The sequence below is a fragment of the Mobula birostris genome, chromosome 7, assembly GCF_030028105.1.
Source record: "Mobula birostris isolate sMobBir1 chromosome 7, sMobBir1.hap1, whole genome shotgun sequence".
NCBI lineage: Eukaryota > Metazoa > Chordata > Chondrichthyes > Myliobatiformes > Myliobatidae > Mobula > Mobula birostris.
Genome location: NC_092376.1, coordinates 141,301,814 through 141,327,378, shown reverse-complemented (window position 1 = coordinate 141,327,378; position 25,565 = coordinate 141,301,814). Strand labels below are relative to the sequence as shown.

The window sequence follows — 25,565 nt, the reverse complement described above, 5'->3', positions numbered from 1 at the left end:
TAAATTTGTTGATGCAATTTCTCAATCCTGAACAGAGCTCAGGAGATGCATTGCCTGTCCCTTAGTCAGGAAACAGAAATCATGCTCAATATGTTTTTTCTTCCAAATAATTTGGCTTTATGGCTACAGCTTTAAACAGATCCTTAAAGAATTTCCCACTCTGGATCAATAAAGTATTTATTATTAATAATCTTAATTTTAAAGTTAGCCTTGTATTGAAGGCAGCCCAAAGGTTAATTCCAGGGACAGAGGATTAACCTTTGAACTGCCTTCAAAGGTTTAGGCTACTCAAACTCATCAACAGGACAGCTTCAGACAAGCAATCAATGGATGGAAGGGTAGATGTTAGTGAAGGTGTAAAGGAAAGGTTATAAATAAACAATCAAACTGCAAGACAAAAGTAGATTTCAAAACAATATCTTGCATCAAGTTTAGAGACAGATGATCAATGTTTTATCTCCAATGGATTGAGAAAGCTGAAATAGATCATCATGGTACATCAAACACCAGGAGCTCAAATTGTTATCCCAGTGATTAACAAGGGAATTGCAATTCTCAACAAACATAATTTAGCAACTTTTAAGCAAATGTGCTAAAAACGAATACTGGAATATTCTATTTTACAGAATATCATTCCAAATATTCACCAAGTCAAGAAACAGTACCAACTATACTATGAAATGTTTTGATCAATTCCTCGTCATGATGAAGAAATCACCAATAAGTCGTTCAAAGTGTAAATATACCCATATTACATGCAAATATATTACTAGTTTGATACAAAATATTGCATATTTAGCTGTACCTTTCTTCCATTTGTTTTGTGGCACTGATCATCTGGTTTGTCTTTTGCTCCAAAGTGTTTATCATTTCTGTCTTCTGTTGCACTGTCCCATCAGAGTTCTACATGATTACCAAAGGAACAAATTATCACACATTCTATGATACTTTCAAATTAACCTTGAGGTTTGCCAGCATTTAAATCCTTAACTACTTTGAAAAATAGGGAGATGACAAAGTACTGAATGTTGCACCAAAATCTATTTCTGATCTACTTTTAATGTTTCCTTTTACCATTCTTGCAAAACGATTCAGATTGTGTTAAACTGTTGTCAGTTCTGAAGGCAAAATAATGCAGCTCAGTATGTTTTTTTTGCTGGAATTGATGCTTCTTTGCTTTCCTATCTTAGATCACTTAATTTGTTGATGCAATTTCTCAATCCTGAATAGAGCTCAGGAGATGCATTGCCTGTCCCTTAATCAGGAAACAGAAATCATGCTCAATATGCTTTTTCTTCCAAATAATTTGGCTTTATGGCTACGGCTTTAAACAGATCCTTAAAGAATTTCCCACTCTGGATCAATAAAGTATTTATTATTAATAACCCTAATTTTAAAGTTAGCCTTGTATTGAAGGCAGGCCAAAGGTTAATTCCAGGGACAGAGGATTAACCTTTGAACTGCCTTCAAAGGTTTGGGTAGATTGGGCCTCTGTCTTTTGAAATTTAGAAGAATGAGAGCCATTCTCATTGAGGTGCAATACTTTAAAAATGTAAAGTGGGATGTGCTTGATATGTACTTCCCCAATAAAGTGAATAAACAGCTGAAAGCATAGTTGTTAAATTAAGACATATCTGAAGGTGTTGAACACAAAGACATGAATCTGGAAATTCTCTACTACAGAGCTGCATTAGGTGAATCAAGAACTATACCGAAAACTGAGGATGACAGGTTTCGACTTTTATAGGAAAGTTGCAAGGATAAAGGGGAAAAGGCACAAGAGTAAAGCCAAGGTCAAGATCCAACCAGCCATGATTTGATTATGTGGTAGATCAGACTCAAGGGCTGCACACCTATTCCTACATCTATTTCTCCCATTCTATGATAGAATTAACAGAAGGATTCTAAAATATGCCAAAACCTTTAAAAATATTTTCAATATCTAAACCAAATCAAAACCAACTGCATTTAGTTCCATTTTAACTTCTCACACCACAGACAAACATAGACATTAAGAGTATGAGTGGTAGCTGATCTCAACTGTATAGTCTTCTACCTTTAGTAGCCTTTCACTCGTCCTTGACTATCAATAAACAAATTATCTTAAAATACTCAGACTCAGCTTCCGATGCTCTTTCACGAACACAATTCCAAAGACTCAAGACACTCAAAATTGCAGCTAATCTCATTTTTAAATGGGTGACCTTTTATTTTAAAATGAAGTGACCCCAATTCTAGATTCTACCACAGGAGAAAGTATCCTCTCTACATGCACCCTTGCAAGGCCCTTCAGGATCTTACACAATTCGGTCAAGTAGATACAAGCCCAGCCTGTCTAACCTCTCCTTCTAAGATGATCAACCCATTCCATGTCTAGCAAACCCCTCATTCTCTTTTTCATATGTAGAAGTATAGGAAACAATTTAACTCACAGCAATACCGATCAAACCCATTCCAACATTTATTTCCCACTAAACATTCCATTTTTTTTTGCTTGCTCAGGTAATCCATTTTCTCCATTTCCAATCTACCTATTATTCCCCATACTCAATACTCTCCAGCCAAACTTCCACTCATTTCTGCTGATCAAATGTTAATCTGAGTTCTCCGGCAAGGGGTATCCTAATTTGGCAATGTTTTCCCAATATCAAGGGAGGAAATTATACTTGGACCGTTCTAATATGGATTTAGTTTTCTTTTCAATCACATCAATGACAAAGGATCATTAATTCAAAATAGCTTTTAAGGAATAGTACACAGCTCTAGGCATATGCAGGAACTATAATAGTTCCTATTGTTTTATCCAGTCATGTTCTTAATGTAAATTAGTCTTGGAAAGGTCATTGCATCGTACACTGCACATGCTCCAACGTTACTTGCTAATTAAGGATTGTCAGTGAGTCAAATCTGGCTTCATTTCTTACCATAGAACCATAGAAACTACAGCACAGAAACAGGCCTTTTGGCCCTTCTTGGCTGTGCCGAACCATTTTCTGCCTAGTCCCACTGACCTGCACACGGACCATATCCCTCCATACACCTCCCATCCATGTATCTGTCCAATTTATTCTTAAATGTTAAAAAAGAACCCGCATTTACCACCTCGTCTGGCAGCTCATTCCATACTCCCACCACTCTCTGTGTGAGGAAGCCATCCCTAATGTTCCCTTTAAACTTTTCCCCCCCTCACCCTAAACCCATGTCCTCTAGTTTTTTTCTCCCCTTGCCTCAGTGGAAAAAGCCTGCTTGCATTCACTCTATCTATACCCATCATAATTTTATATACCTCTATCAAATCTCCCCTCATTCTTCTACGTTCCAGGGAATAAAGTCCTAACCTATTCAACCTTTCTCTGTAACTGAGTTTCTCAAATCCCGGCAACATCATTGTAAACCTTCTCTGCACTCTTTCAACCTTATTTATATCCTTCCTGTAATTTGGTGACCAAAACTGAACCCAATACTCCAGATTTGGCCTCACGACCTTATACAACCTCATCATAACATTCCAGCTCTTATACTCAATACTTTGATTAATAAAGGCCAATGTACCAAAAGCTCTCTTTACGACCCTATCTACCTGTGACGACACTTTTAGGGAATTTTGTATCTGTTTTCCCAGATCCCTCTGTTCCACTGCACTCCTCAGTGCCTTACCTTTAACCCTGTATGTTCTACGCTGGTTTGTCCTTCCAACGTGCAATACCTCACACTTGTCAGTATTAAACTCCATCTGCCATTTTTTAGCCCATTTTTCCAGCTGGTCCAAGTCCCTCTGCAGGCTCTGAAAACCTTCCTCGCTGTCTACTACACCTCCAATCTTTGTATCATCAGCAAACTTGCTGATGCAATTTACCACATTATCATCCAGATCATTGATATAGATGACAAATAACAATGGACCCAGCACTGATCCCTGTGGCACACCGCTAGTCACTCAGAGAAGCAATTCTCTACCACCACTCTCTGGCTTCTTCCATCGAGCCAATGTCTAATCCAATTTACCACCTCTCCATGTATACCTAGCGACTGAATTTTCCGAACTAACCTCCCATGCGGGACCTTCTCAAAGGCCTTACTGAAGTCCATGTAGACAATATCCACTGCCTTCCCTTCATCCACTTTCCTGGTAACCTCGTCGAAAAACTCCAATAGATTGGTCGAACATGACCTACCACGCACAAAGCCATGTTGACTCTCCCTAATAAGTCCCAGTCTATCCAAATGCTTGTAGATTCTGTCTCTTAGTACTTCCTCCAATAACTTACCTACGACCGACGTTAAACTTACTGGCCTATAATTTCCCGGATTACTTTTCGATCCTTTTTTAAACAACGGAACAACATGAGCCACTCTCCAACCCTCCGGCACCTCACCTGTAGACAGCGACATTTTAAATATTTCTGCCAGGGCCCCTGCAATTTCAACACTAGTCCCTTCAAGGTCCGAGGGAATACCCTGTCAGGTCCCGGGGATTTATCCACTTTAATTTTCCTCAAGACAGCAAGGACCTCCTCCTTTTCGATCTGTACAGTTTCCATGATCTCACTACTTGTTTCCCTTAATTCCATAGACTTCATGCCAGTTTCCTTAGTAAATACAGACGCAAAAAACCTATTTAAGATCTCCCCCATTTCCTTTGGTTCCGCACGTAGCCGACCACTCTGATCTTCAAGAGGACCAATTTTATCCGTTACAATCCTTTTGCTCTTAATATACCTGTAAAAGCTCTTTGGATTATCCTTCTCTTTGACTGCCAAAGCAACCTCATGTCTTCTTTTAGCCCTCCTGATTTCTTTCTTAAGTATTTCCTTGCACTTCTTATACTCCTCAAGCACCTTATTTACTCCCTGCTTCCTATACACGTCATACAACTCCCTCTTCTTCTTTATCAGAGTTGCAATATCCCTTGAGAACCAAGGTTCCTTATTTCTATTCACCTTGACTTTAATCCTGACAGGAACATACAAATTCTGCACTCTCAAAATTTCTGCTTTGAAGGCTTCCCACCTACCGATCACATCCATGCCAGAGAACAACCTGTCCCAATCCACGCTTTTTAGATCCTTTCTCATTTCTTCAAATTTGGCCTTCTTCCAGTTAAGAACCTCAACCCTAGGACCAGATCTATCCTTGTCCATGATCAAGTTGAAACTAATGGTGTTATGATCACTGGAACCAAAGTGCTCCCCTACACAGACTTCTGTCACTTGTCCTAACTCATTTCCTAACAGAAGATCCAATATTGCATCCCTTCTAGTTGGTCCCTCTATATATTGATTTAGAAAACTTTCCTGAACACATTTTACAAACTCTAAACCATCTAGACCCCTAACAGTATGGGAGACCCAATCAATATATGGAAAATTAAAATCTCCTACCACCACAACTTTATGTTTCCTGCAGTTGCCTGCTGTTTCTCTGCAGATTTGCACTTCCAATTCTCTTTGACTATTGGGTGGTCTGTAATACAATCCCACTAATGTGGCCATACCTTTCCTGTTTCTCAGCTCCACCCACAAGGACTCAGTAGACAAGCCCTCTAATCTGTCCTGCCTGAGCACTGCTGTAATATTTTCCCTAACAAGCAATGCCACTCCCCCACCTTTCATTCCTCTGCTTTGATCACATCAGAAACATCGGAACCCTGGAATATTAAGTTGCCAGTCCTGCCCCTCCTGTAGTCAAGTTTCACTAATTGCTACAACATCATAATTCCACGTGTCAATCCACGCCCTCAACTCATCCGCCTTCCCCGCAATACTCCTAGCATTGAAATATATACACCTCAGAAGATTTTTACCACCACTCACAACCTTTCTATTAGTGGATTTACTTGAACTTTTAACATCATTTATTTTCACCCCAGCCACACTGTCAGCTCTGGTACTGTGGTTCCCATTCCCCTGCAAATTTAGTTTAAAGCCCCCCCAATAGCATTAACAAACCTCCCTGAAAGGATATTGGTCCCCCTGTAGTTCAAGTGTAACCTGTCTCTCTTGTACAAGTCCCACCTGCCCCAGAAGAGGTCCCAATTATCCTGAAATCTGAAACCCTGCTCCCTACACCAGTTCCTCAGCCACTTGTTCATCCTCCAGAGCATCCTATTCCTACCCTCACTGGCACGTAACACAGGTAGCAATCCTGAGATTACCACCCTCGAGGTCCTGCTTTTCAACTTCCTACCAAGCTCTCTATACTCACTCTCCAGGACCTCCTCACTCTTCCTTGCTATGTCATTGGTACCAATGTGCACCACGACATCTGGCTGATCACCCTCCCACTTCAGAATGTCATGCAATCGATCAGAGACATCCTTGACCCTGGCACCTGGGAGGCAACAAACCATACCTTGGCTTTGTGAAACATCTGCAAATTGATAGCCTTCACTTCTTCTAACTGTTGTCGCAGAGCAACCAGCGAATCTTGCTTCTCGTGAGTGTCCTTCTCCAGTAACTTCATGGCCGTCTCCATTTCTTGCTTCAAGCTTACTTGTAATTCCAGCTCTTTCTCTAGCTCCTGAAATAACAAACCTCTACAAAATCACCACAAATTAAAAGATGCAAACAGATTTTAAGCTGCATTTTTACATTATTACCTTCCTCGCATTGATAGGAGTATCTGGCCACAATAATCAGACCAAAGAATGCTTATACAAGCATCAAAATATTTTCAAGCACTAAATCCAATTCATTTTAGAAGTACTTTATACCAGTTCTAAAGTAAAAATAATATATTTGAATTTTAAAATAAAACAAGCTTAATATCAAGTTTTACACAAGTCATTTGCCAGTTCAAGAGAAATATTAAGGTTCTTTACCGTTCTGAGTCGTTTCTCTTCCTTCAGCTGCTTCCAGACTTCATTGTACATTTCATCTAGACCTTGCCGAGTCTGTCTGTACGTTTCCAGCTCTACTTCAGAATCTTGTCTACTCACCTGGTAAATGTCAGAACGAATTTATAAGTGAAATTTATAAGAATGCAAGTATCAAATAACAGGAGCTTACTTTGCATTTACTTTAGAATCAGAGTACCACAGCATAGAAAAAGGCCCTTCAGCTTATCTAGTCCATGCAAACCTGGTTTTTCCTCCTAGTCCCACTTCTCTGTACCTAGACCATAGCCCTCTGTACCTCTCTCATCCAAAGTTCTCTTAAATATTGTAAGTGAACCCACATAAGAAACAAGAGTAGGAGTAGGCCACCTGGCCCATCAAGCCTGCTCTGCCATGCAATAAGATCATAACTGTTCTGGCCGTGGAATCTGCTCCACCCTTCCTGCCTTTTCCCCATAACCCTCAATTCCCTCCAGAGCGTCCATGGATAGGTTTCAGGGGGTCCGTGCACTTGCAATAGGAAAATTTACATCTTTATTTTCACTAACTTCTAACCGAAATTTAGCATTTCTTTCAAATAGTAATACAGAGGGGAAAAAACCACAGCAGTACTAGCAGTACCTATACTTTGTCACCAATAGAAATCACAAATATTTTCGTATCATATTACAGCCATTACAAATAATTTAAAAATATCATTTAGGGCACACTCATCACTACTTCAAAATTATGGTAGTTATTAGACCTGCCCCAAGATCGAATCTGATCAGAGTCTTCGCATCTGCAGACACTCATGCAACATAGTGGCCAACTATCAGGCAGCCCTGTGCCTAGTAGTCTCTCAGCCAGCAAATGGTGAAGTTTGCATGTTCTCACATTTGTGACCTTTATTTTAAATACATAGTCTTGTTATTTAATGCATTAATAAAGGAACATATATCGCTATATCACAAATTAGCTTTTTTATATTTTGATAACTAGATTTAATAATTGGTTTATTTTGTAATCTTATCTATTTTACTTTATATATTTAAATACATTATTCTGAGAAGGGGTTTATAGGGTCCATGGGCAGGGTACCAAAGCGTTAGGGTTCTACTGAGTCCAATAAGTACGTTGTCAGTGTGATACTGGGTTAACTAAGTATTTAGTCAGGTTACTATCAGTTCAGTGCTCTATTGGGTCAGGGGATATCTGACCAAGTAACTACATTGTCAGGGTGCTAATGTGTTTAAAACATCTATTACTTTAGGGCACTACTGGGTCAGAGCTGTACCACGTCAAATACCTACATTGTCAGGGTGCTAATGGGATAAAGAACTAGTTTGATAGTCCTACTAAGACAGGATAATATTGGGTGAAATACTTAATTGATCACAGCGATATTGGGTGAATGGGTACGATCTACTACTTCTGCTAGCAGCTTGTTCCGTACTTCCACCATCATCTGAGTGAAAAGGTTTCCCCTCAGGATCTTAACTTATGCTGTGTTTTCCAAAATATAGCAATCGCTCCCTACCATCCACATTTCTTTGAGAAACCACCCACCTGATATTAAGTGCTAAAATTGATGGTGAAGAACTGCTCACAAAAGTAGTTACTCCCAACCTCACAAAATAATTTTTATTTCAAAAATATACTTCTCATTATATATACATTATATTACATCTTTACTTCCTTAGAAGATTAAGGAAGTTCTGTTTGTCACCAAACACACCAACAAACTTCTATATACGTATTATTGAAAGTACTCTAGCTACATCAAGTTTTATCGTGCTCTGGTATCGCAATTCAGATGCAAAGGAAGACAAGAAGTCGAACAGAGTAGTGGACTCTGTCCAATACATCACGGGCACATCCCTCCTCACCACTGGTAATATCCGCTGTCGGCTCAGCCTCAAAAAGTTAACACACCTCAAAGATCCCCATCATTCAGACCATGCCACCTTCTCACAGATACCATTGGGCAGGAAGTACAGAATCGTCAAGTCCCACACAACCAGGTTCAAAAGCAGCTACAACCACTCTGTTCTTGAACAACTCTAGTCGCTGTTCCAGTATGTCAATACCACTTCAATCACTAAGCACCAACACGGACTGTTTCTTTTGTTCTAATTGTGTTTATTCTTGTAAAATTTACATAGAATTTATGTTTTTCTTTTGAATGCTGCTTATATGATGAAATGTGCCTTTGACATGACTTGTCCATAAGACATAAACTCAGCACTGACTTCAAGTAACCTCAATGAAAACAAACTGATATGTCTTTCTTCATTGTGCTATCACTTCAGTATGTTATCTTGCAATGCATTAATGCTACTTTTCCTCCTCAAACAATGGTGAACATGGTTCAACTGATTCCGCGTAGCTATTCAATGGTTGGCATACATAAGAGTTTGGGGGAAATTTTCAGTCCAACACATTCATGCTGAGTTGCTTATCTGAGCTAATCCTATTTACCTACATTTTAAACCTTTTCTATCTGTGTACCTATTCTAATTATTTTAAACATTGTAATTCTACCCTCTTCTACCACTTCCTGCAGCAGCTCATTCCACACAGCTACCACCAGGTGTGTGGAAAAACTTGTCCCTCATGTCCCCTTTATATCTTTCTCCTCACTGTAAGTCTATGCTCTCCAGTTTTAAAATCCCTTAACCTGGGAAAAAGGCTAACCATTCCCCTTATTCATGCATAGAACGTGCCTTAACCAATTTCATTACTCAGCCAACTCTGCCCTCATACACCACCAAAACTTCCACCCATTTAGTACAATCATAAGATGGCAACATGACCTTACTGGTGCTGCTGAGGCCAAGTGCAATCACACATCTCAAAATTTTGGGTAGAGGTTTGTGCATTCTCTAAGAGTGAAACTCTGCTACCTAAACAGCTGTAATGCAGGCGTCACCTGTATTCATTTTCTTTTGAAAAATCTAGGCCTTTCTAAAAGGAGCTTAATCTGTGATAAATATAAATAACTTATTAAATTAAAACTCATATAACCTTTCTATAGTTGACAGAAGTGGAAGAAATCAGTTTAGAATATTAAATTAAAATTGACGATTCAACCTCTACTCGCCGTTCACTGCTTTCAAGGATTGATGAATTTTCTTGCTTTAATTGATCCTGTTCTTCCTGAAGTGACTGAATTCGGTCATTTGCTGCTGTAAGCTGCAAGATATATCACAGCCAGATCATATTCAATACTAACCTATTTTCAAATGAAATTTCAAGAAGACATGAGGAAAGATTGTCAGTATTACTCACCTCTTCCATGAGTTTTGCATTAATCTTTTCCAACAAATCCAGTTTTGCCTGTAGGTCAGAAACTGTGCCACTTTAAACAAACACATTTAATTATTACACATCACATCAAAGTAAAATGCTTACATTGGTTACTAACAAAATTAATGTTTTATCAGATGAGACATTACATTTTTCTGAATGGCTTTTAAATGCTGCACTTACAACAAATATTTGAGATCTAATTTTAAACACATACACAAGATAATGAAGATAGTGACAAAGCCATTTGGTGCTTTACCTCAAATGTCTGTTGAGCTCTTCCACGTAATGTTTCTGGTCAAGAATTTTGGTGATTTCAGTACTCCTGAAAGCCAAGGAGATGAAATTATGGATTTTGGAACATATCCAAGGCAATTTCAGATTTCATACTCAACCTCAATGGCTCACACGAACAGTCTGGTTTTCAGGTTCAAGATTTTCACTGATGCATTTCTGACAGCATTTACATTTTTCCCCCAATTAAACCAACAGTGAAAAATAAATTCATCAACTCAAGCTTTCCTTTCATCTAAGACAGGCATATTAATCCAGAGGATTCATTTTCTAAATGGGGAACAAATTCAAAAGTCCAAGGGGCAAAGGCACTTCGGAGTCCTCATGCAGGATTCCCTAAATCTTAACTTGCAGGTTGAGTCAGTGGTAAGGAAGGTAAATGCAATGTTAGCATATATTTCGAGAGGACAATATAAAAGCAAGCATGTAAAGGGCATTGATCAGATTGTATTTGGAGTACTGTGGGTGGTTTTGGGCCCCATATCTGACAAATGATGTGCTGGCATTGGACAGCTCCAGAGGTGGTTCATGGGAAAGATTCTTGGAATGAAAGGGTTAACGTGCAAGTAGCATTTGATGATTCTAAGACTGCACTCGCTGGAGTTTAGAAGAATGAAGGGCGTTCTCACTGAAACCTATTCAATATGTCTTTTTCCCAGGTTAAGGGATTCTAAAACTGGAGGGCATAGATTTACAGTGAGGGGAAAGATATAAAGGGGACACGAGAGACAAGCTTTTCCATACACTTGGTGGTAGCTGTGTGGAATGAGCTGCTGCAGGAAGTGGTAGAAGAGGGTAGAATTATAACGTTGAAAATACTTAGAACAGGTACACAGATAGAAAAGGTTTAGATAGAGTTGACGTGGAGAGATTGTTTCCTGTAGTGGGGGAGTCTGGGATTGGGGCACAGCCTCGGAAAACAAGGACAGCCCTTTAAAACAGATATGAGAAACAATTTCTTAGATGACAGGGTGGTTAATCTGTGGAATTCACTGCCAGAGGCAGCTGTGGAGGTCAAGTCATATTTAAAGCAGAGGTTGAGAGGTTCCTGATTTGTAAGGTTATGAGCAGAAGACAGAACAGGGTTGAGAGGGATAATAAATCATCCAATATTGGATGGTGGGGCAGATTTGATGGGCTGAATGGGCTAATTCTGCTCCTATGTCTTATGTCTATGTCTACGTCTGAATACTCTCCTTTCATCTTTACCATGAAAGACAAGACTGGAAACAAGTTCCATTTTGGGATCAGAAATACAATCTCAGATCCAGTGTCCAAAGAAAGAAATGCATTCAGATTGTTTTCTCAAATTTATTTTCATCCTGGTCTACACTATTTTCTCCCAATAGGCTCCTTTTCCAAGTATAACCAGTTCTGCAATCAAGAAATTGAAGAGGAAATCTATGTACACAAGTTTGGAAGTGGCTGTTTATAAGTCTGTTGGAACTTGATCAATTTATTCTGAGACTATGAATAGTGAAATCAGCCACTCTTAAGTACACAAATTGATTGGGACTCTACCAGGAAAGGGAACTAAGTATAGTGAATTAAAATACCCTAGCCATTCTCAGCAACACAAAAATACTTTGTATTAAACCAATTCTGGAACATAAACAAAGCTAATCTGAGTTAGCCAATCTAAAATAGGACAGATCACACTGACAGGTTGCAAATGTGTCTGCAAAGAACTGTTAGTTTGCTTCAGGTGTACGTGAGTGCATTCCAGACTTCAGTGCTGCTGTAAACAAATGAAGTAGTACAGAATCTGTTGCAGGTTAGGTGCCAAAACATAACCAACCTCCCCTCTGTTTAAAGTTGAACGCAATGGGCAAGATACACATTTTATTCAGCACCTCCACAATACATAAGCAACAATTTGCAAATATATCACTTGATGGGGTTGCCAAACTTAATTTTAAAAGGTAGGCTTAGTTAGGTATTATTTATTTTCTAGATCAAAAATGTGAATTCACAGATAAATAAACAAAAGGCCAGTGGTGCAAGAAATTGAAAATGAAAACTGTTGCTAAAAATATGAAAAATAACAATACTGGAAAGAATCATCAGGTCGTCAGCATCCGTGGAAAGAGAAAAAGTTAATGCGGGCTGGCTGGTGGCGCAATGAAATTGGCGCCGGACCCCGGAGCGGAGGTTCCTGGGTTCGAAACCAGTCAGGTCCGCTCCTGAGTACGCTTTCCATCTGTGCCGGGTTGAGTGTCGAGATCGCGACTCGACCTCGTAAAATAAAAGGGAAAAATACTGCGAAAATGTCTGTGTGAGGAGTGGTGCCCCACACAGTCTCTCTCTCGCTCTGTGCCTTGTAAAAGCCATGAAAAAGACATCATGGACACACGTACGCACGCAGACTCACACGCACGCACACGCCAAAAAAAAAAAGAAAAAGTTAATGCATCAGTTCAAAGCCCCTTTATCAGAACAATCATAGGGCCAAGCCTCGATACATCGAGAAGGCTAGTCACCTGTAATGGGTTGTGCTATTTGTAGAATAGGGCTTTACTTTATTTTATTTTGAGGTACTGCGCAGAACAGGATCTTTCAGCCCTTCAAGCCGTGCAGCCCAGCAACCCAACAAATTAACCCGAGCCTGACTACGGGATAATTTACAATGGCCAGCTAACCTACTAATCGTACAGGTGTCCCCCGCTTTTCGAACGTTTGCTTTACGAAACCTCACTGTTATGAAAGGCCTACATTAGTTCCCTGTTTTCACTAACAGAAGGTGTTTTCACTGTTACAAAAAAAAAGTGCGCGATCAAAAAGCAGCGCGTACCCGAGCAGCCGCCCTCCCCCGGACTCAGAACGGCATTCTTGCTGGCATTGCTTAAACACGTGCCTGTGAGCAGCTGTTAGCAAGATGAGTTCTAAGGTGTCGGAAAAGCCTGAAAGAGCTCGTAAGGGTGTTACACTTAGCATAAAACTAGACTTAATTAAGCCTTTTGATCATGGTGAATGAAGTAAGGACAACGTGAGTTTGGCTTGTAAAAGATGACGAAGATGATGTTGAAGAGGTTTTGGCATCACATGACCGAGAACTGATAGATGAAGAGCTGATGCACTTGGAAGAGGAAAGGATAACAATCGAAACAGAATGCAATAACGAACTGAACGTGAAGCAACTGCGCGAGATTTTCACTGCAATGATAAAGTACGACTTTAATTTTGAAAGGGTACGTAGGTTTAGGGGATATTTGCAGGATGGTTTGAGAGCTTACAAAGAACTGTATGATAGAAAAATGCGCGAGGCTCAGCTGTCAAACAAGCTTTCCACATCAGCCACAGCAGACGGCAAACCTCGACCTTCGACATCGAGGTGGGCAGTCATAGGAGAAGATGAGCTGCCTGCCCTAATGGAAATAGACAATGACCAGATAACACCCCAGTGTCCCGCCACCCCAACCCCCACGCCGCGGACAGATACCGATTCGCGGAGAATGCAGTGGTAGCCGGGAGGCACACAGCACATCTTTAAGAAAAAAGCCAAAATAGACATGCTAATTAATTAGGTGCCGCCTGACATGTAATCGTCAGTCCAGATCAAAGGCGATGCAATCGGCAACTGCCCCTGATCTGGGCCGACATTTACGTTGCCAGGCAGCACCTTATTAATTAGCATGTTTATTTCCGCTTTTTTCTTAAAGATGTGCTGTGTGCCTCCCGACTACCGCTGGACCGCTGCATGCTTCGCGGATCGGTATTGGGTCGCTGCCCAGAGGGTGGGGGCCACTGCACCACCCAAACTCCGACGACTCAGTCTAACACACCACCATCAGTGTGTTCGGCAAGCTGTCGTCCCAATTCCCATAAGTGATACTACACTGAACATACATTATTTTTACTTTATATAGGCTGTGTATTTTTACGTGTTATTTGGTTATGATTTGGCAGCTTCATAGCTTAAAGGTTACTGGAGAGAGTGTTTTTGCCAACAGCGCTTGCGTGAGATTTTCTGCTGAGAGCGCTTGTGCCGTGTTTTTGCTGACGGCACTTGCATGAGATTTTCGCTACGGACAACAGTGCAGGAAATAATTGTGGAAAAGTATTTCAACTTTATATAGGCTGTGTATTTATCATATCATTCCTGCTTTTACTGTATGTTACTGTTATTTTAGATTTTATGTGTTATTTGGCATGATTTGGTAGGTTATTTTTGGGTCTGCAAACACTCACAAAATTTTCCCCATATAAATAAATGGTAATTGCTTCTTCGCTTTACGACATTCCGGCTTATGAACCGTTTTCATAGGAATGCTCCACCTTCGGATGGCGGGAGAAACCTGTACGTCTTTGGACTGTGGGTGGAAACGCATGCGTGCACATAAAGGAAACATCTAACCTGCTTCGAGAGAATGCCCCAAGCTGGAATAGTATCATGCTCACCGCTACACTACCCCAAGATTATACGCTTTTCTTGTCATGGCAAGATCCTGTTGGACATTGGTGATGCAGAATACTACAGGTCCAGTTCACTGGTTCATTGGAAAGACAGATGGCAGGAGAGATGTGTGGCCTTGGTTGTTGTGCAGACTAGGCCTTCATGCTGCGGCATTGTCTGTTGTGGCCGCCCAGGGGAGGAAACGCTGGAGGCAGTGTGGGAGACAGCAGAGGTATGGGGGCATGCCTGAGTCCGTGCTGGGTTGGGGACTAGCCCCTCCCGTCAGTCCTGCCCTCCAGTGTTCACTTGCTGGAAGATAAACTGGATTGCATTCATCTGTTATGTTTTTATGATGGTATTTTTTTTCTGCTATTGTAACTACATGTTCTAAATTTGCAGTATGTGGCTGCTGGTACTGTGTTTACACCTTGGCCCCGGAGGGCCACTGATTTGTTTGGCTGCATTCATGTGTATGGTTGAATGACAATTAAAACTTGAACTTGAAAAGGTTACTGTAGTTATTGGAATTTATACATTAGTTGTGCAGTGTGGAGTTGGAGGCCCATTTAGGGTGGCAGGTTGCCTGGAGCATATTCTGGACTAGTAAGCAGCATTCAACAACCACAATGAAAATAGTACTTCTGGAAAGAATTCAAATACAACATCCTATCGATCACTTGAAAAACAATTTGTATATGACCTGAGTAAACTAGTTCCTGCAGTATATCTAAAAACAAAGTGCTGGAAATAAGTAACAGGTTAGACAGTGGCTTGTAGGGAGAGAAACAGAATTAATATTTCAGAGCAACGATCCTTCGTCTGAACTGGAAAACTGGGAATATAAAGAAGTTTTTCATTGCAGAGAGACAAGTGGGAGAGAATGTCTATAAGCTGGAGACCAACTGGACATAAGGGCTTTCAGTGTCATCTATTTAGTACAGGAATGAAGGCAAAGGAAAGAATAATTAAGAAAAGAGCTGCAAGATGCAGAACACAGGAGTTAGTGGCAATCTGAAACTAAAGACAAGTTACAGTAGATGACCTTTAACCAAACTAGTAAGTTCTGGCAAACAGAATAAGAAAATAAATCCTTATTCCTCAAGCTTACATTAGTCTACATTGGGATAGAAAATTAAAGAAACATACCATTATCACCATTACAAGCTAAATGGCAGTGCCAAAGATGTAGAATCACTTGCATGCCTTCCAGTCCAGTGTATTTCATTTAGTTCTACCATGTGGTCTCTCATACAATGCTGAAGTGTAACAACTTTGCACAACAGACACTGACCTGAAACTTTAACTCTCTCTCCAAAATATTGCCTGCTTTCATTTTTCATTTCTTCAGCTTCTGCTGTTTTATCTGATTTTTAATTTTAGCTCTTTTACAAAGTTATGTGCAAATGGAAAGGATTTGTCACAACACTGATAAAAGAGTTTAAAAGTTGATATAGTTAATTTGATATGAGTACTCACTGTTTGCCATCAGCATGGTCCTGAGCTCCATCTTTCAGGTACAATGAGAAGTCAATCACACCAAGCTGAAAGAACCAGAAAATTTAAAATTAAACGAATTTTCTTGATGACAAAAACAGGGTTTATTGTCTGATGCCTTTATGAAAACCTACAGAGCGCCATTAGTACTGGATTTCTACAGTACAAGGCAATACTCCAAGTTAAAGTCACAAAGAGAAATCTGTCTTCATGCAAACTGAGAATTACCACAACAAAGTTCAAAACCTTGCGAGAACTGGCATTCACAGAAATTCTGAAAATTCTCTTATTTCAAATAACATAACCAGGCTCATCTTATTTAAACACTCATCCCTGCAGGTCATTTCCAAATGTAATTTTAGGCCCATTTCTTCTGTGTTCATTGTACCTAGAACAGTGGAGCACAGCTACAGGCCTTTCAGCCCTCAAAATCCGCTCCAACCACAGTGCCAATTTAAACTAATCCCATCTGTCTGCACATCATCGATATTCCTCCATACCATGCCAGTCTAAATGCCTCTTATATGGTACTATCTGCTTCCATCATCTTTTAAGCATCAATAACTCTTCTAAAAAAAATTCCTCTTTGATCTCCTTTAAAAGATTCTCTCTCTCAGTTTAAGCCCAAGCCATCTAGCATTTGACAATTCTACCCTGGGAGAAACACCGACTATCCTATCTATGCCTCTCATAATCTTATATACTTCTATCAGGTCACACCTTGGCCTCTGACACTCCAGATAAAGCAACCCAAGTTTATCCAACCTCTCTTAATACCTAATACTCTCCAATTCAGACAACATCATGACGAACCTCTTATTGTACCTCTCCAAAGTCTCCGCAAAGTTTTTACACAGCTACAACTAATAAAGGCAAGTATACTGTACATTTTCTTTACCATCCTAGCTACATGCATTGCCACTTTCAGGGAGCTAAGGACTTGAACCTCAAGCTCTTATCGGGTATCTCTGATATTTGAGTCCAGGCTTGAATTAAAATTTCACTGTGCTTAAAAAAAATGAACATGAACTGAGTGACAGAAATTAATTTAAACAATTTTCTGGTGAAAAACCTCCCTGGGTCTAAATTAGTCAAACACCACAGAAGCAGGCCCTTGGGCTTAATTCATCCATGCCAAGCAAGATAGAAGTTCAAGTATCATCAACCATACTGTACAGGAATAGAGCCAAACGAAAGTGTTCCTCCAAGGTCAAGGTGCAAAACACAATACCAACAGGCATATACAGCACAAGGCACACATTAGACATACCAGAGCAAGTAAATACACAGTTACACAAAAAAAAATGGGTGAGATGTGCATGGATGTTTTTGGCAAGAACAAACAGTTCTCAGCAGTCGGCAGATGATTGTATGCACGCAGACAATCCAGCTCATCATTCCACCGTGTAAACACTGAACAGCAGCATTGATGGGAGGGGCCAGCCACTATCGCAGCTTCGCTACCACCTCCGGCGTCTCCTCTCTTCAACTGCTGCAAAAGGCAAGCTCGTGCCTTGAGGCTTAGTCCTCGCCACAAGCGAGGCCACGCAGCTCCCCCGCCATCTGTCTCTCCAATAACCAAGGAAAACGGACTTACAACATTTTACATTACCGATGTACAACAGGGTCCTGCCATCGCAAGAGAAATGTCCAAGACAATCACTCTTTGTTAGCCTGCACGCTGCCTTTGTGCACTGACTCCAATGCCTTTTGTACTAAGTCCAACTCGTCTATTAACGAGCAGCTTGCTCATGGGGTAGATCTGCAGTACTTGAGGTTCTTAATGCCCAGCGTTGTCTTGCAATCATAAAGATGTTTACAAAAGACAATAACACCCATGGTTGGTCACCGTGTCTAACGCGCCACCATCTTACCAGAAGAGTTAGCTTCCTGAAGCTACTCCCATCTTGACTGCTTTTGGCCTACAAGTACTAAACCTTGCTTACCCATGAACCTTTTCAGTGCTGCAAATGCACCACTAACTTCTCAAAATTTTCTCTTTGCAGCGCTGATAATAATGTTGTACGTATTTCCGATCATTTGATTTTAAATTTCAGGACTTATATTTATGAGAATACATTGAGCACAGATATGCATAATCTGACAGGAATAGGTGAAATTATTTAAACTTGATGAATCAATTGCATTTCTCTCATGAGATGCTGAGTTGAGTATTTTTTATTTTTCCATATACAATTATAAATGTATCCATTCAAGAAACACATTTCAATTTTCAAATTAATTGTTAGAAATGTTTTAAAACTTATTTTCAAGTTTTTGTTAATACCTGTATTCATGGTGAATAGATGTAAAAAAGTCAATTAGCTCAAAGGTAAGATGAGAGGAAAGACAATATCTTCATTCCTTATCAATTAAATACTGACAGATAGTAAAGCAATACGTGTACATCCACACCCACACACACACACACACACACTTTACATGCGATAGTAATAAGTTCATCATGGCTATGGGCTATTGAGCTATTTTTTTTATACCAGCGTACTCTCCTGAAGATGGGTAGATGGATCTCGTCAGCCTGGGAAGGCAGTCCATCTAAGAGAGGGAAAACTCTGATTTCAAACTCCGCTGCCTTGCAGCCATACCCACTCGTGGGAAAGACTTCGGGAGTAAACTCTGAGGACAAATCCGCAGCTGGAGTCCCTAAGGCAGTCCGATGTTGCCTTCAACCTCGTTCTGGCAACTCCTACGACGACACTGGTGCCAAGCTGCATCGGCCCTTGCCCTTCCCCTGGACAACATCGGTGTCGTGGAGAGGGGAGACTTGCTGCATGGGCAACTGCCGGTCTTCCATACAACCTTGCCCAGGCTTGCGCCCTAGAGAGACTGAAGCAAGACTTTCCAGGTGCAGATCCATGGTCTCGCGAGACTAACGGATGCCACCATTCTCCTGAAGTTAATATTTTAATTGTAAATTAAAACATTCAATTAAATAATTCTGATATTTGGGATTTAGTTATCACATCTGATCAGTAACCTTATTTATATTAGTGAGCGAATCTCAAGACATTCAGGAATATGACAAACTTGACTATGAAATCCACTCTCTTCTCAACCTCCTATATATTTTTTACATCTCCAATATTATTAAAAGGGACAGACAAACATTAAGTTCTTTCCTTAAGTGAATAAGAAAACAGCAATGTTATAGTAAACACAAGAGATTCTGCAGATGCTGGGAAACCAGAGTAACACACACAAAATGCTGGAGGAACTCAGCAGGCAGTCCATGGAAAGGAATAAAGAGTTGACACTTTGGGTTGAGCCCCTTCATCAAACTATACATAAACAGTCAAAGACTGACAAACAAGCAATGAGCAATGCAAGGGAAACTGCTAATAAAAAAAATAATACTGAGAACATGAGTTGTAAGGAGTCCTTGAAAATGAGTCTGCAGGCCACAGAATCAGTTCAGAGCAGTACTGAATAAAGTTATCACATTGGTTCAGGAGTCAGATGGTTGAAGGGTTAATAACTGTTCCTGAACCTGGTGGTGTGGGATCTAAGGCTTTTGAATCTTCTGCCTGAATGCTTGCCCCATAACGTCCTTTTTCTTACTGCTCTGGATTAATAAGCAAGACTTTGTGCCACAGAATCTTTCAAAATAGTCACATAGATGAAAGTTGTGAAAACAATTATTCATGAAAGAAACAGCATGCATGTTCCATAATACTTCTGCAACATTTATGATTTCTCTTGAAAACTGTATACAAATATTACCTGAGAATCTAAATCTTCTCCTTTTAAACAAAGATTTGCATCGATAACTGTAAGGCCCACCAGGAGACCAACAATAACTGCTCCCTCATCCTGCATCATCAGTGCATTTGTATCGTAGAATTCACTATATTGGAAGAATACTTGTATTAATTCATGTAGCATATCAAAACTTAAACTTAATTTAACTATTTATTGCTAGACAGCATTAATAAGTCAAAGAGGCACCATTTATTTCTTAAAAGACTATATTGTAAGCTTCTGCTTCAGTAAGGAAATGTAATACTAGTAAAAACAAGCAAAATTGTATTCATGAATTCCAATTTAAGATAAACATTAGTTTAAGAGCCTAAATGTTCCAATACCAAAGAAACTGGCTATTTTAAGGATCCTTGAAACACTCTTAAGGGTGGACCCATAACATGAAAAGTAAGAGTTACAGCCTCACAACTCCAGAGTTCAATCCTGATCTCCAGTGCTGTGTGGACCATGTCCGTGCTCAGCTTTCTTCTAACTTCCAAAAGATTAGGGTTGGTAGATTAACTGTCCACTATAAGTTTCACCGTGTATTGGAGAATGGTAGAATCAGACTCTATATATCCAAATAAGGATTCTAATGTAACATACTGTACATCCATCAAAGTGATCCCGATGAAACAGCCTATGTGTAGCTTCCAGCTATTGCTCTTCCAAAATAGAGATCGCAGAAGAACAGGAGCATAGGATTAATGGTGGGAGCGATGACAGACGGTAATTACCTTAAGTTTTAAAACTAAAAATTTATTGAGAAGATGAGAGATTATTGAAAGATGAATCATTCTACTACTATAAATAATTTCAAAAGACAAAATTCAAATACATGACAAAGATCTTACTAATAAACCAATTCAAAGGAACCATCCCACTTACCATTCTATTCCTAACATCTAATTGGACCGTCTGGCTAACAGTACACCAATAAATAAAAATCAAGGGCTATTAGTTTTCTATGATGGAGAGAAATATTGATTAATGGGGCATCCAGGGACTATCGAGGATGCAATGGATTAAGTTAATAGCTTCAGATCTCACAGCCCCCCAAAGAATATTGAAGTTTTTTTAAAACTTCAATAATGGAGAAAATGGCTAATAAACTACAGCACAAAAAACTAAGAGTAAAAGTCAGCACAAATCATGAGTAGAGTGTATCCTGTTCAGGTTGGATAGCACAGAAGGAAAAAGCTGATACTCAGTGTTAGAACCAAAGTACTTAATGTTTTGGGGGCTTTTACAACATCAAAAACTAATAACAGATAGTAACTGGAGATTTCTGGGATGCACAGTAACTACCACAGAAAGGGAAATAGACAACTAAAATGTAAAAGGTAGGAAAGGAAAGAAGTTAAACCCTGTCAGTAAATTTTCCTTCATTGATTGGTGCATAGGATAATACTGTACAGTTAAAAAATAAGATTCTTGAACTTGCTAAATGACATTATGTTGAGGGTTAGGCAAAGAGGCTGAAGAATCTTTAATAATTCACACAGACAGAATGACATTCCTATGCTCACTTCATTTCTTGCAAGTGAACTGGAAAACTACTCAGAAATACTGGTTCAAATCTATAAACCAACAATATGTTCAAACAAATTCCATAAATATTTCAAAAACAGTTAGTTATTTAAAAGAATGAAGGGTTTGTTCAAAGCACAGGATTATAAAGAAAAACACTAGCGCAAAATTTATGAGATGGCCATGCAGTAATGTAACTAATCAAATTGTCAGAAGTCAGACCAGCTGCTATAAATTCTCCATTGCAGTAAAAGCTGCCAATTCCATCCGAGTAAAAGCAGATTTCATACAATAAAGGCAAAATCACCTCAGTAGATCTTTCCGATCAATCAAGGCCTTCAAATAATCAGCTATTTTCTTTTGCATTAGAGCAAGATTAAGCCACGCTCTTCCTCTTCCAATTGGAGTTCTGCAAAGTAAAAAAATATATACTAATGATTGAATTTTTAAAAAAAGGTACTTCATTACAGAAAAATATTTACAAACTCACTTAAGCCCTGGTAGGTCTTTGACACTTGTTGATATTTCAGCAGCCTCAGGACAAAGCTTCTCCACTATTTCTAGAGGACCCCAAAATGATTTGTTTGGTCCTAGAAAAGTCTTCTTTACTGCAAGAGATTAAAAAATTACAATGCTTCTCAGTCTTATGTACTTTTGTCAATTAAAGTACATTACTTTTTTTTATTGTTGATGAAAAAGGAATATTGTACCTTTCAGTCCATGTTTGAGACACTGCTCCATTACCACAAAGAACTGCTGAAGAGGTGGGTAATCAGCATCCAAAGTTCTTCCCAGGCTTAGTGCAGACTGGATCAGCACTTTAATGCTAAGCTTCATCATATTCATGAGGTTGATTCGTTCATTTTTCATATGTTCACTCAGACCTAAATAAATGAATATGTTAACTGATTAGAAAGACATTTCATTAGCAAGATTTGCTATAATACAAGAACAATCCTCTTAATATTGTGACAAAATTAATATATTTTACATGTATTTCACACTATTGATGGCACCCTCCTAAAACACACCTTAATCCATGACAAGTTCTCTATAGTTTTGTAATGTGACAATTCACATACTTTAAGGATTATTGTGTTTACAAGAAAAATAAATGCATTAAGCAGTTACTGGATCAGTCCCCGCCTGTGGAAAGATAAACAGAATTAGTTTGAAATATTGCGGAATATTGGTAGCTCGGGTTGGCTATTTGGAAGTTTGGTTGATCACCAAGCTTGGCAAAATGTTTGTAGACGATTCAGCTCCAATCAAGATGTAATAATCAGTGAGCAGTTGAGGGAGTTATCTCCTCAGAATGACAGCTTATACACTCCTCCGGGGTCTGAATGGATATTGAGTACATAAGCCGGCATTTTGAAGAGACATCACCCTCAACTGCACACTGATGATGGATTCTCGAATGGAGACAAAATGCCTGCAAACATTTTGCCAAGCTCGGCGATCAACCAAACTTCCAAATAGAATTAGCTTCAGATCAATGACCACGTTAATCTGAAACATCAACCCGGCCTGCTAAGTACAACATTTTCCTTTTATATTTCAGACTTACAGCATCACATTTATTTGCTTTGTATGAATGAATCCCCTGTAGCTTGCACTCTCATTTCTTGCTGAGACAGCTATCTCTTTCCCTGGTTGCTAGGCTAGTCACTTTCTCTGGCAGCTGACCAATACAGTATTCTCAACTCTTAACATTTTTCATCAGTAGTAAATAGAAAGATTTGGTCTCAAAAATCATAACACATGGTATACTTAATACCACTGGTGCACCAATTAAATTGTCAACAGTTTACAAATCCAGTCAGTCGATTTAAATTCAAAGTTTTAACCAACATAAAATTCAGCAATTCCACCCTTTACTTCACAGCTAGTGTCAATCATCTATGGGCTTTAAGATAACATGGATTTGTAGATTTTAAATGTCTTTCTAATTTTCTAAGGAACAGAGGTACACCAAAAAATGGAGTACAAAAAAAATCTAAAGTGACATTCTAGTAGAGTACAGAGTGAATGCATTGCACTTTCTGAGCAAGTGAGATAATGCGCTATCTAGTCAATACTTATTTCCCAAAGCATATTCTTAAAATGAATGTTGACAAATTCGTAACACATGCCAGTGATAATAAACCTGATTCTGATTTTCTAGATAGTGTCACATTGTAGTTACACCTCCTCAGCTGTGCCTAATTAACAATCACATCTCCTACTTTAGAATTACTGTTCTTCTTAAGTACTTTAATGACTACCAGATCATGGTGGTAATAAAAAGAGCTATATGAATGCAACTCTAATACGAACTTTGCCACCACTGCAGGACTTGTGTTCACAACAAGGAAGCAGACAAGAAAAATCATTGTGGACACTACCCACCCAGTAAAGTGCCTTTTCCAAAAGCTCCCCTTCTGTAAAGTCCTAAAGAGCTATTTAAAAAAAAACTTTACACTATCTGAAAGGTTTCTTCCACCAGGTAGTTAATCTGATAAACCATTCTAGTTAGCCCCACCCCCTCTATCTATAACCTTCACTACTACCTCACACTTAAAACCACTTCTATAATGCTGTTTACATTTTAAACACGTGCTAGCATTCTATATCCATATTTTCACCTCTTAACTTTATTTTTATATAATTGTTTACAATTCTCATTGCATGTCGCACCTTGACAACACACCACAGCAAATTTCTAATATATATAAAAGTATAAAACAAATACAGTTGATCCTTGAAATAAACTTAACCCCTCCGTAACTTAAATTCAAGTTGCTTGTACAATTTTGGCAATGTCAAGTAAAATAAAAATTGAACAGTTCAGTTTCCAGAAAACAACTAAGTTTAAATTACCAAAGCCACAAATGAAGCTCACTTTCAGTGACAGCTGTCTCAAGGCAGAAGGTGCTATCAGTCTGAAGTACCTGTGGTCTCTCCAGCCGAACTGTCCAGAACCAGGGACTGCCTACTAACCCAAATCCTGCCATCGTTCATGAGACCACGGACTCTTGCTCTCCCACCGCTCCCCTCCGACCCCGATCACGGTCACACTCCCCACCCAGCTCCTGTTCAAAGATCGGATCTTGGAACACCACCCGCCCCATTTCCAGGCTCAGACCTCAGACCTCGGACCTCGGACCTCGGACCCCGGACCCCCGACCCGCCCTACTTTTGCTGCTGGCGCTGCTGTCCCCGCTGGCTTTGGCAGCGAGACCCACGGCCGCAGACTTCAAAGCACTTCCGTAGTTCGCCGTCAGCGTTTCCGACGCTTTCCTGGCCAGGGACAGGATTGGCGTGGACCAGCTGCCATCCTCCGCGCCCCTGCCACTCGCAGACACCGACGGTACCCGCGTCTCTGGATCCGTCGCCCCTCCATCCTCACTCAGCTCCTCGGGCTCCTGCGCCATCTTCACTCGTGACATCAATCCACGCAATCGGTCTCCGAGAAGTGGAGTCGGGACTCTCCGGAAGAACGGCCAAGTGCGCAAGCGCAAGGCCCGACGGCCGCTAATGAGGGGTCGTTCCACGGTCTGTCGTGTCTCGTACTGCCTCAGTTAGCCTCACTATTTCTGCTGGTTTAATTCATACATTTCTCTGAAAACGCCCTCCTAAGTGTTTTATGATTTGGAGACAGCATTTTATCCTAAGTGGGAAATGGAAAACCTAAATGACACTAAACTGCTGAGAACAACCCGCCGGGTAGGCGGCATTTGTGCAAAGGGGAAGAGAGTTAATTCCTCTTCCATATCTATTATTGTACTTCAGTTTAAAGTAATTACAAAATTTATTGTTTTCAGTTTGTTTCAACTCCATGTTAAAATTGCACTCTGAAGGTCCGTGATTCCATAATTTATCTTTCAATCCAAAAACGTTTACAGTAAATTACCCAAAATTACAAGTTGTTTTGATATTTAACATTTCTAAGTTGAGAAACATTTTTTCCAAAATACGTTGTAGAGTAAT

At 39.7% G+C, this 25,565-nt stretch overlaps 1 protein-coding gene across 4 annotated transcripts in view; it reads right to left on the bottom strand.

The window, feature by feature from the left end:
- Positions 1-25,060, bottom strand: part of rufy1 (RUN and FYVE domain containing 1) — a 39,796-nt gene extending 14,736 nt beyond the window's left edge. Inside the window, exons 1-12 of one of the 4 annotated variants that reach the window (XM_072263808.1) lie at positions 24,772-25,060; positions 22,304-22,477; positions 22,084-22,201; positions 21,901-22,002; positions 20,046-20,169; positions 16,287-16,351; positions 10,383-10,448; positions 10,106-10,175; positions 9,908-10,009; positions 6,821-6,937; positions 6,352-6,519; positions 806-903 (exon numbers count right to left, since the gene is read on the bottom strand). In XM_072263808.1, coding sequence (XP_072119909.1) covers positions 806-903; positions 6,352-6,519; positions 6,821-6,937; positions 9,908-10,009; positions 10,106-10,175; positions 10,383-10,448; positions 16,287-16,351; positions 20,046-20,169; positions 21,901-22,002; positions 22,084-22,201; positions 22,304-22,477; positions 24,772-25,024 — 1,457 coding nt within the window. In that variant the 5' untranslated portion in view covers positions 25,025-25,060. Of the gene's footprint in view, positions 1-805; positions 904-6,351; positions 6,520-6,820; positions 6,938-9,907; positions 10,010-10,105; positions 10,176-10,382; positions 10,449-16,286; positions 16,352-20,045; positions 20,170-21,900; positions 22,003-22,083; positions 22,202-22,303; positions 22,478-24,455; positions 24,640-24,771 lie in introns of those variants that run through there. The other 3 variants (XM_072263809.1, XM_072263810.1, XM_072263811.1) reach the window with 3 other exon arrangements.
- Between the last annotated feature and the right edge of the window lie 505 nt (positions 25,061-25,565).